Below are 19,109 nucleotides of genomic sequence, written 5' to 3' on the forward strand. Positions count from 1 at the left end.
GGTTGTTGCCCCACTTTTGATCCTCGCAGAGCAAAGTTGGATATGAAAGAAAAAAAGCTATTAAGGTTAGTCATTCAGTTTAGATATGGTTGGAAAGAACATTTGAGACTTGCTCAACTCTACACAACAACATCTGTTGCATAGGATACATTGGCGCAGGAGCTGGGGAGCTTGTCCAGTAAATGGTGGGTTGCCAGTTCAAACCCCTGCTCTGACTGTCTCAGTCCTTGTGTCCTTGGGCAAGACGCCTCACCTGCTTCGCCTGCTGTCAGTGTCCATGTCTATGCTGTCTATACCACGAGCCTTGCCTAGCATTTGGATTTGTGTGGTCTTCTTTGATTGCATGACCCTCACCTGTCCCCTGGATTCAATCAAATAGAGTGCGTAACTCAAATTACTTTGTTTCATAATTATTATTATGAAACAAATAAATGAATACCATACAAGAAACAGATACAACAGGGTCGCATTGCGCACATTTTAATGACCAGACAATAGCTTATATCATATAGCCACCTGTATATATTTGTTTGTATTGTTAATTACAATGCAAGCATTACTTGTATTAAAAGAACTCCTCGCTAAAAGTGCCTTCTTCCATTTTATTTATTTTCTATTTTCAACACTTTAATGTGAGAGCTGCCTGACATTCTTTCATGTGTGTGGTGATGTTTTCTGGAGGGCTTTCACACCAAAAGATTTTGATCTTAACTGAAATACTGCGAGTGAACCAGTCTAATTTGTAAAACAATAAAACAGTATTTAAATTCTCTTTCTGTCTCTTGCAGTTTTCTATACCCCCCCCCCACACACACACACCTCTCTCGTCATGAACCCTGAGTAAACTGCTGAGCAAGGCGTTGAAATCGTGGATTTTCGGAGCGTAAAGCGTGTATGGGCTCTGCTTTCTGCATGGATGCTCTTTGTATGTAAGTGAAATTGTTTCCAGTAGTAATGTAATGATAATAAGGTAATAAAGTAATTATGTTGGAGATTTCAACAAACACTGGCATTACCTGTCTGTCTGATGTTATGGGACAGAAGAGAAGTGTGGTGGCTCTAGTGGTTTGGCTGCAGCCTTGAATTAGTAGATGAGGATGAGAGAAGGGTAAGGTGTGGGACTTTGCAGGGTGAGGATGAAGTCAGTGCAGAAATGTCACAATAACACCAATAGATGCTTGTCAAATATCAAAACACTTTCGGGAGAAATTGATGGCAAGTTTGGTGATTTTTTTTATGTTGAGAAATGAAGAAAATCAATTGGGCTCCAGCAGATAAGGCATTTTTTTTTTCTCATCCAGGGCAAAATGGCTGGTGCTTGAACACCACTAGGGGTCTGTTTGTGCATTCGTCTAGACTTTCTGGTGTCCTGTTGATCATTGTCCGGGCGCATAATTCAAGTCATTTATAGAATTATAATTTATAGAATTATATGCAAAGCTGCTCCAGATATTCCCACTGCCACTACCATGTTTGACTGTTCTTATTCTGAAATGCTGTCTTAGATTTACCCCAGATATAATAGAAGCTCACGTCCTAAAAAAGCTACATTTCTTTTCATTAACAAAATAATTTTTCCCAAAAATCTTAGGAACCATTGAGATGTTTTCTGCCAAACATTAGATGGGCCTTTTTGAGATGGGTCTTTATGAACTCGCCCAAGAATGCAGTTTTTGGTCAGTCATTTTTTCATTGTTGAATCATGAACACTGACCTTACTTGAGATCAGCAGTTTTTCAGATGTTGTTCTGACCTCTTTTTTTAAACTCCTTAATGAGAATTAGATTTTTGGAATAATTTCAGTAGACTGGACACATAGGAAGGTTCCCCATTGTTCAATGTTTTCTCCATGCATGGATAATGTGTGTTATTGTGGTTGCGCTGAGTCCCAAAGCCTTAAAAATGGCCGTATAACTATAGTATTTTCAGAATGATAGATGCCAGTTACATTGCTGCTCATCCACTCTTGAATCGCCTTAGGTCAGGGTATGGTACATTGCTTCTGGCCTACTTCATGTTGTCAGATAGGTTCTATTTAACTGATTTTCTTGACTCTACAGACCGCGCAGTAATAAGACCTGGGTGTGACTAGAGACATATAACAAAAAAGTTGTTATTCATGATTAAACAATGATTTCTTTTTTTCTTTTTTTTACACAAAAGTCAGGCTGGTTTAGATAACTCTTTTTCACAAATGAAATCATCACCACTCTTTCTCCTGATGTTGGTGGTATGTACAGCGCTTTGTGATTAATTTGTCTGTGAAAAGTGCTCAATAAATACACTTTATTTACTGATGTTTCTTCATAGTTGAAGAGTTCAATCTACTCACAGGTCATACACAGGTCTTCATCAGTGCAACACGTTCTCTGCGTAGCCTCAGCCATTGCTCAATAGCTTTCGCCAAAATGTATTTCATTTCCCCTTTGCGTATTGAACAAACCAGTACAGACTTTATACTTACCACACCACTGCTGGAAATAAATGTAAAACTATGTTTTTTATTACAGTGGAGTTGTGTAAATATGTATCTCTACCCCCTCACCCAAATTGCAAAACATTGTTACAGCAGCTGCACCGGAAGAAAAAAAGGGGTTTCCAGAGAATGTTTCGTAATTTTTGTCATCACCTTAATTAAGATTAATTTCTGGGTAAAAATGTGAATTGTGTCCTCTTCAGGTTCTTCACTCCCTGCACGTTGGACACATTTTCTTTATATATATATATATATATATATATATATATATATATATATATAAATTTGGGTGAGGTATAAACGATTTGTGCCTTAAAATTTGATAACATTTTCTCTAGTCAAGTTTTCTACAAACACATTTCTGTCCAAGCTTGTAGTATTTGTGCTAAAAGCTCAATTGGCCTGCCTTTGTATGCTCAAAAACCAAATTGGACTTTACACTGTAACAAAAGATCATAGCAAAAGATTGGGCTTACTTTTAAGAGTGTGACATTTGCGTATAATAAATAATATTTGTCCATTAGTACGCCCACATTTCCAAGCTGTGATAATTTTTTTATGTTGCTCTAGGAGCAGTGACTTCTTCTTATCTGAGTGGCCTTCCAGGACATGTCAACAGAAACTCCGTTAAACCAACTTTAGCTGGCACCTTCACACGCGGATTTTGTTTTATATATAACGCTGACACCCATCATGGTTGTAAAGGCAGTCAGCCACTGCTCCAAGGTTTTTTCATCGCAGTTGTCCCTCCACATCAGCGGCGGCGCTGCTGCGCTCAGCGAGGCCGCCTGCGGGAGCCGGAGCTCGGCGTAAAGCTGGTTGGCTGGCACGGGCTGGTTGGTCGGTCGGTTCATGGTAGCCATGGCTCGATTTGCTGCGCTACTGCTGCTACCGGTTCTCATTGAATCGGTCGTTTCAATCTCTTTCTTTTTACCGGTCAACTCCAGGAAGTGTTTACGAGAGGAGATCCACAAAGACGTCCTGGTTACGGGGGATTATGAGATCAGCGAGCAGGCGAACACCAAAACTAACCTGAAGGTGAGCACACACTTGCGGCCGTTGACGCCAAAACTCAGGGTTTAGTAAAAACCACAATGGCTGTAATGGTCATATATCAACAGCGACGAAAGGTAGCCGTGAGACGAGGCCATGACATATTGTTGTAAGCATAGTTTTAAGGGATGGAGGACTTAAATCAGTGACAACTGTTGTTAGCATCGTTGCTAAGCTAGGCCCGAAAAAAAACTCGTCTTCCTGGTTTAACAGGCTGCTAGCTAGCTAGCTAGCTAGCTGGCTAGCTAGCTAATGCTTCTTGATGTCTTCTTTCTAATTTGTTTCTTTGTACTTAGTAGGTTGCATAAACTCGGATTACTCAGATGCTATCTGTGACTCTGTAATTCTAAAAAAAACCTAAAATTATTTTAGATTTATTTAAGATTTTCTGTTGGTTTCTGCTGTGTAGCTGTTACACGTCACTCTAACAGACTGCTCAGCCACCTACACGTCACATTTACTGTTTATGAAATATTGATATAAACCGGGTCTGGAGACGCGTTTATCTTCACAGCTCATAATTGCATCTTTAACTACACCTTTTAAACTTTGAGCAAAATCTAAAATCTAAATGTTTTGAAAGCTAACAGCTGTCAGGTTTAGGATTTGCAGGCCGTAAGAATGAATGTAAAACAAAATAAAAAGCGCTTTATCATGCAGAAAAATAACTTTAAATCTAAGGCTGCCTATAAATAGTGTTCTGCATATAGGAATTTAAAATGGCAATCGTCCAAATAAGTTCAGATTTGCAACCACGAAGTCAGACAGTTTTGCTTTTTGATTTGGCTTTCTTACCGGTTGTCAAATGCATTAAAACTGAGAAATGTTTGCTTGTTTCAGTCTGGAAACGTAACTAGGAATGGCATATTTTAGATGCACCTTTTAAATTTACTCAAGATTGCCTTTAGCACATTAGCTTTAATGCTTAAATGGGACTAATAATCCCTTCGTCTTCCATTCTGATTCAAAGCTGCTACCTGCTGCACATTTGTCACTTTAATAATATAATTTGGTCATTTATTGCACTCAAAGTTTAAACAAATTATTTGTGTATATTGTAGTCTAGCGTGCACGAGTTGTCACCCGGTGATGCAGGCAGTCTGTCAGGTGGGAGTTTGCACACGAGTGTCACTGTAGGGCAGCAAGTGACCACTTTGAACACAGGTGCGACTAGAACAAACGTAACAGCTGTTTGCTTGAAAATGTCTTAAAATACTCATTAAATTTGCATTAGTGAACCTCAGACAAGAAGGGGTTCTCTGGTAGCTTGTATTTCATTTGATGGACGAAATAAACTGAAATCCAGTTATCAGGTTGTCTCTGGCCTCCTCCTGGTGACGTTGTCTTCATTTTTAATTTTAGAGGAACGTCTTTCTTCACTTTGCCATCGCTTTTACCAAAGCGGTTTCTTTGCTTGACTGTTAAGAAATGCATCCAGTCCCTGGGACATCAGAATCAGCGGGTCAAGCTCACAGAAAACTGGAAGTTGGTAGTGAGCGGTAAAGCTTGATTGGCGCATCTCTAGAAGACGCATATAAAAAAAAAAAAAAAACAGATTATTCTTTTTTTTTTTTAATTAAAAGAAACAGAAGCTGGTAAAATACTAAATAATGTTACAAAATACACAAGTTGAACACACTGAACATTGTTACACAGTATTTGTTTTAATTTAATTAAAACAGAGCACCGATTTCTATCTGATAACTAATCGAGAACCCATTTAAAATCAAAAAGCAAGTGAGACGACCTAAAATAGCTCGGTTGATCGGCAAGGCAAATTTATTTGTATAGCACATTTCAGTACAAAGACAATGCAAAGTGCTTTACATGATTAAAACATAGGAAAATAAAACAATAAAAGCAAGTTGGAATAAAATGTAGATACAAAATAAAACATGGGAAAATAGAAATTACAAAGCAACTATTAAAAACAGTTGGGCTACAGAGTCATGTCATGCTTTTAGGCCCATATTTTTCATCATGAAATCAAACTCTCCACCCTGGGGAAAAGATCGGCCCTGGAAACCGCCTTTAACTCATTAACGGACTTCTCTGCTTCCAGACCCTTTTTAAAAAAAAAAAAAATAATAATAATATTTTAATGGTCCTCCGCGAGGTCAACCAACCAAATGAAAGGTTTCACACTTATTGTTTAGAGACTGCAGTCTTTTCCCGAAATAAATTTGTACGACTGCGTTTTAAGTTCTTAAAATAAAAACGATTAAAGGATTTCTAGCTACTTTGACAGGTATGTTCTGCCAAAACGTCCATAGAAACTCTTGTTTTTGTAACTTTTGTAGATCACTGACTCTTCCAGCCACACTCTGTACTCTAAGGAAGATGCAACAAAAGGAAAGTTCGCCTTCACCACAGAGGACTATGACATGTTTGAGGTTTGCTTTGAAAGCAAATCCCCCATGGGTAAGTGTTCGCCTCAAAGCTCCACGACCAAGGCATGAAAGAAATAAAAACTCATCCGATGTGTCCACCTAAAACACAGTCTTGGTGTCTTATTGTACTGTGAATTACTTTATTAATAAATTACTCAGAGGCTCCATTGATGTGTAAGTCCTCAGATGTTCTGATTAATAAAACCTTTTATTTTTAGCTTGCTATTACGGAACGTTAACTGTGCTTTGCAAATCAGTCACAACTTTGAGTTTTGTATTCTGTTAAAGCGTAAATCATGTGAAAATCCACAGGAACGGGAAGAGTGCCGGACCAACTGGTCAATCTGGACATGAAGCATGGTGTCGAGGCCAAAAACTACGAAGAGGTAAAATGTCAGGCGACTGAAGTCTGTGCTTCCTGATGATGAGTAATGATTCAAATCCAAACATGCAGATAAAATGTCTGGACTAAACAGCGGGGACTTTTCCTCCAGCCGTGTTTGGAAACTGTTGGCATCAGTGTTTATAAAGCAAATTACTCTTTTTGCAAGCTTTTGGTTTAATTCAGTTTTTAAATATCCTTTATTCAGGTTATTTGATGCTAAAGAATAGAAAGACAGTTTAAAAAAAAAAAAAAGTCTGTTTGCTTTCTTGTGCCCACACAGCCTGTGTGGGTTTCATATGTCAACAATGTGAAATTGTCATTTTTAAGAAACAGCCAGTAAATGTAAAAAAATAAAATTTTGGCACAGCAATATTATTATTATTTTTTTTAAAATGGCATGTTGGTGGGAATCTGTTGTGCGTCTTTCTAGGGATCTGGTTGCCTCAGGTGATTCTTAATGGCTGCAAAAAGAATAGATCGCTCGAAGCTGAGAGTCGCCTTTCTCTGCCCACACATGTTGTGCAAACATTACATACTGTTCAGCTAAGCGACTGCGTCGGCGGATGTTGGGTTGAACTTGAAGAGGGCATTCCTGTCTGTTAGCAAGAAGGCGGAGCCCAAGTTGCGCATGTATAGCAACCTGTTCAGAAGAGGGTGTACTTGAAAGAAGAAAAAAAACGTAGTTGCACAACGTTGTCTGTTTGGCAGACACAAGCTGTGCTCTGAATTTTTTTTTCCCTTTTCTTTCTCCTGATTGTCAGTTCCTCTTTACTGTGCAGGATTTCATTGACTTTAAGTGTCGTTTATCTGTAGTTTCGCTTATTATGGAAAGCAAATTTTTTTTATTTTTTTTTATAGAAAATTGACCAACAACTTGCATATTAAATTATTTAGCACCACATGAGTGTATTTTACTCAAATAGAAAATAATTTAAAAACAAAATTAACAGTACATTACTAATGAAATTAAAGACTATTGGGTCTTGGTTCAGGAAATACTTGGTTCTTTTATTTAATGCAACCTAAAAACTAAATATTTCACAGCATAGTCCATCTTCTTCTCAAACACTCAAACAGTTTTCATAAAAAATATCCTTCAAATCTAAAACAAGCCTGTGGAAATAACCGTAAAGAGGACCTTTTATTGTGCTCAGTTTTAATAAGGAGTTCGAGATTCACTGCAAAAAGGGCTGGGCGATATTCAGCCAAAAATTATATACCGCAAATTTTCAGGCTGAATGCCCATATACGATATTTATCTCGAGATGTTTTTCTTTTAATAAAGTAACTATAAAAAGGCATCTATGAACCAAAGTTTTATCCCAAATGTCTCCCAGGCAATTTTTTTTTTTACAAACAGTTGTAAATGTATATGAGAAATGGCTGAAAAATAACTTACTGGAATACATCAAAAATATAATTACAACATAAGATGGACCATCTTGATATAAACAATCTAGTCTCATAGTCTCTTTAAAAAAAAGAAAGGAAAAAAAAGCCCTAGCTATAAATGTTAGGAATAAATAAGTTTTATTGTAGCACTTTAATAAGTAGGACTGGACGATAATTCAATAACTATATATATCGACCGATAGACGTATATCGATGATAGAAAAGAGGGTCAATAAAAAGTTCAAAAGAATAAAATGTTTCCTTCCTTATGCATTCTAGCCATGTTGGTTAATACTACAGTCATTAAATCCTCCCAACCAATCACAACGCAGAACCAAGAGCTCTGTCATCAAGCTGCAGAGAGTCCCCTTCAGAGAGTCCAGAGAGAATACATTCTTTTTTTCTTTTTTAAAAACTTGCACTTTTGGTAAAAAGTTGGTTGAATGAAGGGTTGAATTTGAATTCAGTGTTTTTTGTGTTCTTTATCCAAAAATGGGTCGCTAAGCAACAATATAAAACGGTCCAGGCTGCACTTAAAATATGTTTTGAATTTGTTGATAATTATTGATATCGATTATGATTTCTATTTCATCAATATGCTTTTTAAAAAAATATATCGTCCAGCCCTATTAGTCGGAAAAGCCTAAAACGCAAAACTAAGCACACTTGACTTTGATCCAGGTCAATATTACTAACCCACATCTTGGCAGCTTTACAGTGCAGGAGCATTCCTGGAATGTCCAACAAGACTTGTTGACTTATGATAATATCTACACGTCTGTTTTCCATCAGCATTTCCAGTCAGAGTACCCCTGACCTCTACCGATAGATCTGTTATAAAAGCTGTCCCTACAGTGGTAATCTACGAAGCCATGAAGTATGGAGGCACACGTATTAAACAAGCAGGGAGTCTAAGATTAATATTTTGGCTCCCTGAGTTTGGATATCATACTATTTTGGGTTTTAAATGTTTAAACTATTTTCTCTGTGTCAGATTAGGCTCAGAAATCCCACCAATAAATAGAACAGGATGGGGGGATTGCACCAAATACAGGAATGTGTACAGGGTTTTTTTTTCTTCTCTTTTTTACTTACTCACTTGACTTGCTTCTAAGGAGTCAGATGCTCTTATCACATTTTAAAGTGAACTTAAGCAACAGTAATTCCAGTGTTTGTAATGTTCCCAGAAAGAGGCGGGGCTTTATGAAATGTGCAAACTGGACAAATGCAGGAAATGCCAGACAAATATGGAAAGGTTTTTTCAGTAAATCTAAGTTCTGTTATGTGTTCAAACCTATAGGTGAACAGTGTTATTTTTTTAGCTCAAGAGTGACACCTGCTGGACTGAGCATTTAATGTCACTTCAAATGTTCTGTTTTCCATCTTGTTTTATCTTATTTTCTATTATCTTCTAGTGGTTTTATAAGCTTGTTCTTTTTTTTTTTTTTCCTCCAGATTGCAAAGGTGGAAAAACTGAAGCCTCTGGAGGTTGAGCTCAGGCGGCTGGAAGACCTGTCTGAGTCCATCGTCAATGACTTTGCGTATATGAAGAAGAGAGAAGAGGAAATGCGGGACACCAATGGTACGCCAACACAGTATTTACACAGGTTTTCATTTCTACGTCATTTTAAAATGAGGATAAAAACCCTGAGCCGGGGTCAGGGTCAGGGAGAGGCTCCGGAGCCAAAGGGGGCTCTTCATAACCTGGGACAATAACGATGTAAAATGAGCAACGTTTTTGGTTGCATAGATAATGTTAAGGCAAGGCTGGTGTGAGCAGTTGCAACATTTTTATGCAACATCAAAGTAGCTCTTTTCCAATATATTGATCCTAGTGGCTTATGGGATTTTTTTTATTTTTGTCAGCGACATCATAATTACAGTTTGGTGTTTTATTTTTATTTTTTAGTTGGCTAGCTACTTTTCTACAGTGTTCAAGGATATAGAAAGGTCTCAGTTTGCCTCATTTTCTGAGGGAAATACCTTTTTATAGTAATAGTTTAGAGTTCTTAAATAAAATTTAACAATGAAGCAAAGTTATGTATAGTGTATTAGGGCTGAACGATTTTTTTAAAATAATCTAATTGCGATTTTTTTTTCTTAATATTGTGATTTAATGCAACAAAAATGGCCTCTTAATAAAGATGTTTGTAAACAAGGACTATTTTATATAGGAACTTTTTAATGTTTCTATTGATCAGAATATTATTCAAGAGAACAGCTTTTAATTTAATTAGACATCAATCCTTGTTGAAGATAAAGTGCAAAGTCCAACCAACAAGCAAGTCTATGTATTAAACTGATTGACCAGTAAGTTACTTAATGCTTTGTATGATTATACAAACTCTAAAACAAGTAATACAATTAGATTATCTCACTGCTGCAACTGTCTTCCCTTCCATGTGGAGGCAAAACCACTTCAAACATTTTACTGACACCTAAAGGACGCGTCTAATTCCCTAATTGTTACATAGCCAAAAATTGCAGACCTCTGCGATTTGGAAATTGCGTTTTTTTAAAATCACGATTACCGGTATATTGAAAATGCGATTTAATTGTTCAGCCCTATTGTGTATTTATAAATTTCAAGGATTTGTGGGTTGAGACACTTTGAATTTTGATGGCGCAAGGGCAAAGAAAGCTCTTTGAACTGCAGAGGTTGCTGACTCCTAATCTAAATGAAATTACTTTTTAATTTATTGCCCGAGGAACTCATTTTTCTTGCTTTTGAATAACATGACTCTTTCTGATCTCTACAGAGTCAACGAACACGCGCGTGTTGTACTTCAGCATATTTTCCATGTGCTGTCTCATCGGTCTGGCCACGTGGCAGGTCTTCTACCTGCGGCGCTTCTTCAAGGCAAAGAAGCTGATCGAGTAGATCCACTCATCTGGCTCCTTCCCTCGAGGGACGCTGCCTCCCAGTCAGCAAACACATCCCAGCATCCACCCTCCTTGGACTAGCTTCAACAAACAGCAAGTGGGGTTTAGGGGGCTCAAAATCTAGTTTTCGAAGCTCTGAGAGTATCCATGTTTCCTCTGGGGGAAAATAAGATTTACCTGCTTCTTATTTAGTCGTTGGAAACATGACAACCCTGTAGAGAGAAATGCATTGTGGGACATGGGGGATGGCCATTTCTTTCTACACTGTTGTGAATGTTGCTTTTGTTAAATAAGATCTTTCTCTCCATGAAACGTTTGAAAAGTTTGTTTCTTTTTGTTTTTGAGCTCAGTTTGAGTGGATGTGCCACAAGTGAATGTCTGCTCTTCTGTTATTGTACACATTCTTTGGAAAGCCACACAAACTAAACACCCTTTTATCAAGTGGAGGCTTTTTGAGACTTGGTGAGTTTGTTCCTTTAAGACAGTTGGCAACCTCTGAACCTCCGTGTTGTCACCTAAATTACATACGTGTTCGGTAGCTAAATTTAACTGTGTCTTTAGTTTGTTTTCATATGGTAATTACCACCTAGTTGCTTCTACTGGTATCTTTTTTTTTTTTTTCTCGGGTGGGTGGGGTTTGAGTTTTCAGGTTAATGTTTTCTCAATTATAAATTTAATCTCTTTAAACTTTCGCATGTTCAGATAATTTTTTTTTTTTTTTTTTTTTTTTTTTTTTTACATACATCAAAAGTATCCTGAAACCAATATCCTTCCAACATCCAGTTTTTCCCCTTTTCGATGTATTTATGCAAACTTTGTCTTGTCGGATTACAGTGATTTGAGGCTGTGACAAGATTTGAACCGACACCCTTTTGCTTCACATTCTAGCAAGTCTAAGTTTCAGAATATCACTTGCTGATCCATCCAGTGTTCCCGTTTTCATTCAAATATCTGAGGCCTGGCTAACAGGAATGCGGGTGGTTACAGATATTCATATTGTTTTTTTTTTTTTTTTTTTTTGTTTTGACAGGACGTATTGAAGGCTGTCCTGGTACATTTTTAACAACAAACATGCGCATGGAGCGCAGCCAATTTTTATGTTGACTGGTAAATTTTGTAAATTTGTGTTGGGCTTTTATTCAATAAAATATTGGATGGATTTACATGAGTTGCTTTTTTGTGTTTTCTGTGTGTGTGTGTGTGTGTTTTTTTTTTTTTTTTTTTGTGTAGACAGAAGAATAATTGTTCCAGATATTGGTTTAGGGTATGAAAAATCCCTAAACCAAATTCCATCCAAATAAGTGCAAGCAGGTAACTTTTCCAGAGAACACTGCTGAAACACTGAGCTGCTTTTAAGAGCTTAAGTCAAACAAAGCATGGTTGATGGGATGCTTCCTGAGCAAGAAGCTCATTCATTGATTTCCTCACTATGAAACATTCAAAAGTCAGCTGAGAACAAAGCAAGCTCACCCACATAACGATAGGCTATAACACTCACAGATGGAGGGCTGTAGATACACAGCATGTAAGAGTTGGCAACGTTCTTCTGATTCAGCATCTACGAACTTCCAAATATCTTTTGGCTTTCAGATTAAGTCGACAACTGTGTCTAGAGGGCTTCTTACAATGAGTTTCTGTGGTTAAGCAGCTCCCTTGCATCAAGTGTGATGTAAAGCATTTAATGAGAATGTGCTGCTGGATACTTAGCAGCGGGGAGAATTAACGTCTATCTTCTAGTTTGATAGTTTTAATCATGGTTTGGAAATTGCTGGTAGGAAGGTAATTGCCTCTTTGTATTTTGACAACTGTAATGTTTGGTCAAAGGAGGACGTGGTCTGATGTACTTTGGAGGTTAGATTTGGTGCAAAATTTTAAATGCAAGTGAGGTATAGTTTTTGCATTGGTCACTTGACATTTTGCCACTTGCAAACAATTTGCAAATAGGAGGAGCATCTGTCCTCCTGCCAGTTCCTCTTGTCTGTTCAACCCACCGTGGCAGACCTACACGAGTCATGGTGCTGTATGTAAGGTGAAAGGTAAACGCTGGCGTCCCTAGGCCCACCAGGTCCTTTAGAGATGCAGCCAGTTCGGTGGGTACCACCACCTGCTCCAAGAGCTGCATCCGTCCATCTGTCTTCATTTCTCAATACAAATCTAGCCTAATTGTACTGTCTAAATAACAAAATACTTCTTTACGCTTAAATAAATGGATGAGGACCCTTAACGCAATGCAAAATGACAAAACGTTCAGACTGTTTAACTCAAGCAAATCACTCCAGTCGCACAAACTATTCACAGTTTCAACACTATCCCACCATGTGGATCAGTGCAGTCAGGTTGGCACGAGCGGTGGAACAAACAAAGTTGGTACCAATGAACAAAAATTGAAAAGTCAAGCAGTTTTGATGTCCTTTTATTTTCAATAAAAAAAAAGTGCAAGTGCAGTCAGTATGTGCATGGAGGTTAAGGTTTTATCTAGTAGCAGCAGAACAGCAGGTGACATTGCAGAAACTCCCAACTCTCTGAGTGAACCAGATGGCTTTTAAAGGGGCCATGCCCAACTAGATAAAAACCATTTAAAACAACTAGGGGTGTACAAACATTTGTTCCTTTAAAACTAATGTAAAATTCCTCCAAAAAAACCCACCAATAATTATGTAGAAATAAACCCACTAATTAAAAAGACAAAATTCTAAATCAAAACACAACTACAATAAATAATTCTCCAGCAATTCTAAAACCAGTAAACCACTCCCCCATGCCTTCTTTGTTCTTGGTCTGGCCCGGAAGGTTTCAAATAGGTGTCTGGTCTCTGGGGAATCTTTTTGCCAGACACCTGGACACAAGGTTAGGAAAAAAAACCATTACACCACTCTAAAACCCTTTAAAACATACCACATACACAATACACTGACACCCAAAAGATATCACCAAAATCACATTCATCATTCTTATTTCTACAGGCTGGAGCCTGGGGATGTGCAAATTAGTAAAAACTTTAAAGTGCAGTGTGCTATCCAAAGTGCTATGTGCATGTTCAAGCTTTTCAGGTAAGAGCCATGCTTTTACTTCACAGTAACGAACCGGGTCTTAGTTACATTGCCCAATTCGAGCCATTCGCATCGCTCGAAACGCGTTGTTCGCTTTGGCAACTGCTCCTGATCGTGCCTTTGCATGATAGCGTGTAAATAACTTGCTCCGTTCGCCTTGTCTGCAGTTAATTTGAACGCACCTTTCAGGCTAATGAGTTCTGAATGTTTGAGCATATTATGTATTTTTATTTTTTTTTAATTTCATTCCCCTATTTGTGACAGTTTGAAGATGGGCCCCTTCAAGTTCAAACATTACCTGGAGCCAGTTCATAAAGCAAGATCCTGAAAGACATGGATGAGCGACTGTGGTCTCAGCAAATTGTTTTTGGGTTACACAGAACTGTGACCTCAACGTGGTAAAACATTCTTGGGCTAAATTAGAGCGGAGACCATGACACGCATTTAGAAATCTTGTGGATGACCTTTCCATTAAAGATCAGGTGTGTGCAATTTACTGTAGGTACACCGTGGTCATTACTTTGCTGACCATCTTATTTTTGACATCCTTTAACAATCAGCAAGAAACAATGCAATCCAAATCCTTTTTTTTTTTACAAAGCACATTTAAATAATAATTTGTTTATAAGTGCTGTACTAAAAAAGCCAAAATTACAAACCAGAAATGACTAAGCAGATTAATTAATGCTACGAAGACAAATATGACAGACAAAAACAGGCCACTGAAGTGCTTTTAATAGTTAAAAACAACAAAAGAAGCATCTATCTAGATTATTTCAACTTTAGATGGTCAAAATATGTACTGTAGAAATGTTGAACTACTTATTTGATAATTTTTATAAGCACGCACTCGGATGCTGTGGAGATCTGTTTCATTTTCCACAGAGAAGCAGCAATACAGGCAAATATGAGGATCTAAAAAATATATATATATTTTGGATCTAGAACAGGAGAACAAAGAGGAAGCCATCTTGGTCAAAGGAGAAAGGCCAAAACTGAAAAGAGGGGGAGGATTGCGCTTCCAACTCCCCAGTGTTTACGGCTCGGTCCTCCAACCCATTCCAAATAGATCACATCACCAGTCTCATCAGGATTCAGTTGACTCCACTTACACTAAGCAATAGCTTCTAACGTTCCAGCAGAGGTAATCGATTTGCATCTGACATAGGCTCCATCCGCATACCTTTGATCAAAGCTCCTAGCTCCTGTTCCTTGACCTTTCATGGTGTCAACAGTAAGAACACTATCCTGGGTAGGAAAGAAACTTCAGGCTGCTGTGCCAACTTCAGGCAGCCTTTAACTCCGACATCATCGTGTCACGGAAACACGGATGGATATAGCTCCTTAGCACCGGTAAGGGACATTGTGACGTTCCTATGCTAAATTAGCTGCGAAAGGAAGCACGCAGGGTCCTTTTCCTTTTCAACTTACCAAGGAAAAAGATCTGAAAGAAAGAATAACTGAGTTGGACAGATCCAAGAGTCTTAAAATCTTAAAATACTAGGCCTGAAGAGAAATGACAATAAACACCCTAGTCATTAAATCATTGACCTACTGAAAGAAATCACACCATAGTGGGCTTCAACCACGGACACAGTTTTTGACAGTGTTCATCGACTTGGCAACCGAGAGGAAGGAAGAAACCATCAAGTCATAATCCAATTTGTCCTGACGTCCCAATGTGACGAGAACTGGAGGCTCAAAAGAACTCCAAATTCTGCAAACAAGCTGGGATCCGCTTCAAAGAGGACTTTTGCAAACTCTACAGGGAGGCCCGAGCTGCAGCACAGATGGAGGAAGCTTGAGCTGGAAGAACGTCTACTACAAGGGTCCTGTTGGATAAATTGATGATAGAAGAGTTATTGTAAACTCTTAAAGAACGCAATCATACCTCTGGGGATACGAAGCCTTAAGTTTAAATAAAGGGTTTATATAACTATTCTATTATATAAGGCTTAAATTCTATTAAATTTCACTGTTTATATAAGAAAATGTTACAGTTTCAGACAACCTTGGTGGTATTTGGTGTTTGCACCTAAATCCCTACCTCTTTTTGCAGTTCAATATATTTTGTTTAAGGCAGACCTTATAACTCTTGGTTGTTTGCACTATTCAGTACTAGGAAGTTATACCAAAACTGTTAAATTCCAATGCCATTCAAAATGAAATGACCAAGTAAGACAAATACCTCAGTGACAGATACTGCTTGGTTCACAGCGAGTTTAAAGCTTAAACTTACACTCTTTTTTTCTGTTTTATTTTAGTTGATCCTATTTTATCTATGTTTCTCTGTCCTTCATATTTTCTCTTAGCTCTGACTTTATGGATGTCTCCTGTTAGAAATGCGGCGTATGAGTACAATGTAGAAATGGGATGAACGAGTGGAACGTCAGTCCTGGGAGCGGCATGCACACCTAGACAGTCTGGGACACAAGGTCATCAGATAGCACCCAAGTGGTGACACATTATTTTACTGAAGACATATTAGGAAGCGTTCAGTCCTTGCATGGGCGTGTACCTAGACTTCTTTATAATGCTTAAGAAATTATCAGTCGGGGCTCTTGCCGCATTCATTGCCGTTGCGTCGTGTTCGACCAAGAACACGTCAGCACTGATGTGTCTGTAAAACATTCCTCTGCCTATTAGATTAAATACAGTAAAATATAGTTATGGTTTGAAGAGTCTTTTTATCACTACAGAAGTCTACAACACAAACACCACATTATCAGATAAAAGAACCAGGGGAGGCCGAGAACATGCAATACCTGAACACTCCCTCAATGTAAGGGGTTTGATAGACTCTTTTTTTATGAAAAAGCACAAATTCTTCACAGAAATTATTCAGCACAGCAGAATATTTTTGGTCAAATCAGTGGGGGGTACGAGATTTATTGTAGTCATGGCACAAATAGGACAGCAGGGGTTGCTATACTACCGAATAACCAGTTACCACTAAAAGAAAATACTTTTTGGGGTCATTCAGTTTATTCTGTTAGTTTTACAGCCAATTCTACTCCTCTTCCTATTCCAATATAGATGCAGAAAAATCCCTACTGTTGAAGAGTGTCTTAAAAAATTTTGTGATGCAGAAATCCGAATGGTGGAGGTAGAAAAAGCACCGAAATATTTAGCCTTAGACAAATCTCCAGGCTCAGATGGCTTATCAAGTTACTTTTATAGACACTTCTGGATTCATCTAAAAGACGTAATGTTCGATATGCTCAAAGAAATGTACATAATGTGTATCATACAGCCTTGCGACAGACTGGCGACCTGTCTTGGGTGTACCCCGCCTCTCGCACATTGCACTCCTGGAGATAGGCACCAGCACCCCTTGCGACCCCATGAGGGATAAAGCGAGTAAGAAAATGGATGGATGGATCATACCAACCACAATAAATCAAGGAGTCGTATCCCTGATATCCAAACCTGACAAGGATCCAACAACAATTGATAATCTCCACCACATGACTCTACTAAACAATGATTACAAACTTTTAAACCATATATATGCAAACAGTCATAAAAGTGGTATCAATGATATCATCTCAGACACAATCGGATTTCATTAAGTGTTGCTCAATTCACAACAACATACGACTTGTATTTGATGTACTTGATTACAACCACCTAGTAGAAGATGATGGCTTTATTCTGTTCTATGATTTCTGTAAAGCCTTCGACATGATTGAACACAAATTTATGTTCTGTTCTCTGGAGCTCTTTGGATTTGGTAAACACTTTTTTAAATCTAATTAACTTAGTTCATAAGGATACTAACAGTTCAGTTCTACTACCTCAAGGTACATTCCCAAGATGTTCAATTGATAAGGGCCTTAAATAGGGATGTCCAAGTTTGCTCTTACTATTTATTGCGGCAGCAGAGGCACTCTCCATTCTTGTCAAAAAATCTGACTTTGAAAAACTTTCAGTTTTGGGTAAACAATTATCTATCAGGCAGCTGGCTGATGATACAGCCATATTCATGAAAAACTTTGATCAGATCCCTAAAATTCTTGATACAATATAATTTTTCTCCAAAGCATTTGGACATAAATTGACTCTTAAGTGTAATTTACTTCCTGGTCATAACTGCAGTGAATTTACTATTCACAATATTTGTGTTAAAACCACAGTCAAATATTTAGACATGGACTCTAACTAGAGTTAATATCTGGAACAAGCTGGAAGAAAAGTAAAACTCACCTAAACTCTTGGTCCCAGAGAGACCAGTCTATTATAGGCAGAACTATTCTGACAAAAATGGAATGCATCTCTCGTTTTATCTTATTTTCTGTCCATCCCTAAACACATGATTAAAGCTGTAAATCAAGGACATTTCTATTACATCTGGAATGGGAAAAGAGACTATATTAAATAGGGATTGTGGTTCAAGAATATAATGAAGGTGGATTTAAGGCAATAGACTTTGACTGCACTAATGGTACAATCAAAATAAATTGTTTAAGAAGCAATCTTAAACATCAAAATAAATTTTGGTTTTATGTCACAAACAAAATGTTTTTGAAGATAAGAGGCACTGATTTTTCCCCCCTAAAATGTGACTATGACTTCCAAAAGCTTACCCATAAACTCTCACTATTTCACCAACAAGTTTTGCTTTATTGGAAAAATTATTTTTAAACACAATTTAAGTCCCCATAATACTCCATAATGGGATTGCAGTTTCATATTATATAACCACAAATCTATCTATCTATCTATCTATCTATCTATCTATCTATCTATCTATATATATATATATATATATATATATATATATATATATATATATATATATATATATATATATATATATATATATATAACGTTAACGACGCAATACCTCAAATTATTAAATCAGTGTCTCGTAATTTAACATACATATGGTGTAATTCCAAATCTATCACTTCTGGTCAATAGTTAAAACTTACTGGACTTCAAACTAACCAACTCTGTCATTCGACATATATTCAACAAAGAACATTACCCTTTTGTAACTTCTTCAAATCTATCTATACATTTTTTTCTCCAGAAAGGAGGTTGAACCCTTGGGATCCAAATTCCACAAATATTCTATTACACCAAAAGCAAAAGAGATTAATTTTAAGATTTTCAATGAAGTGTCCCCTTCTAATTATTTTTTATGAAAACGTTTTGGATTTGAATGCAATGATTGTTCATTCTGCAACAAACAAGCTGAAACTACTGAACACATAGTCCACGATTGTATGTATACAAGTGCCTGAAGAATTTACATCTGTGGTTGTCTAGATATGCAGCTTTGAAAATGGAACGTGTTATGTATGGTTACACTTTAAAGAACTATCAGCATGACCTCATAATTAACTCTGTAGCCATTTTAGCTAGGTTTCTTTTATACAAAAAAATAGAGTTTACAAATCCAGACCAAACTTTATTGCTTTTCATAAAAAACTGTGCCCATTCTTCTCGTCACTGAAACATGAAAAACGGACTGA

At 37.4% G+C, this 19,109-nt stretch overlaps 1 protein-coding gene across 1 annotated transcript; it reads left to right on the forward strand.

Annotated features, from left to right (window-relative positions):
- The first annotated feature begins 3,315 nt into the window (after positions 1-3,315).
- Positions 3,316-11,744, forward strand: tmed10 (transmembrane p24 trafficking protein 10). The gene is made up of 5 exons (XM_012867389.3): positions 3,316-3,514; positions 5,830-5,950; positions 6,232-6,305; positions 9,152-9,278; positions 10,456-11,744. The coding sequence occupies exons 1-5, from the start codon at positions 3,329-3,331 to the stop codon at positions 10,575-10,577; spliced, it is 630 nt and encodes a 209-aa protein (XP_012722843.1). The 5' UTR covers positions 3,316-3,328; the 3' UTR covers positions 10,578-11,744.
- Positions 11,745-19,109: the final 7,365 nt, after the last annotated feature.

Source organism: Fundulus heteroclitus, chromosome 15 (assembly GCF_011125445.2).
Source record: "Fundulus heteroclitus isolate FHET01 chromosome 15, MU-UCD_Fhet_4.1, whole genome shotgun sequence".
Lineage (NCBI taxonomy): Eukaryota > Metazoa > Chordata > Actinopteri > Cyprinodontiformes > Fundulidae > Fundulus > Fundulus heteroclitus.

What these genes read in the sequence shown, in the direction of transcription:
- tmed10 (XM_012867389.3), top strand. Translation starts at nt 3,329, where the DNA reads ATGGTAGCCATGGCTCGATTTGCTGCGCTACTGCTGCTACCGGTTCTC. An exon ending in TGAAAGCAAATCCCCCATGG is followed by an intron (nt 5,951 to 6,231) that starts GTAAGTGTTCGC and finishes GAAAATCCACAG; the next exon opens with GAACGGGAAGAGTGCCGGAC. An exon ending in AGGCCAAAAACTACGAAGAG is followed by an intron (nt 6,306 to 9,151) that starts GTAAAATGTCAG and finishes TTTTTCCTCCAG; the next exon opens with ATTGCAAAGGTGGAAAAACT.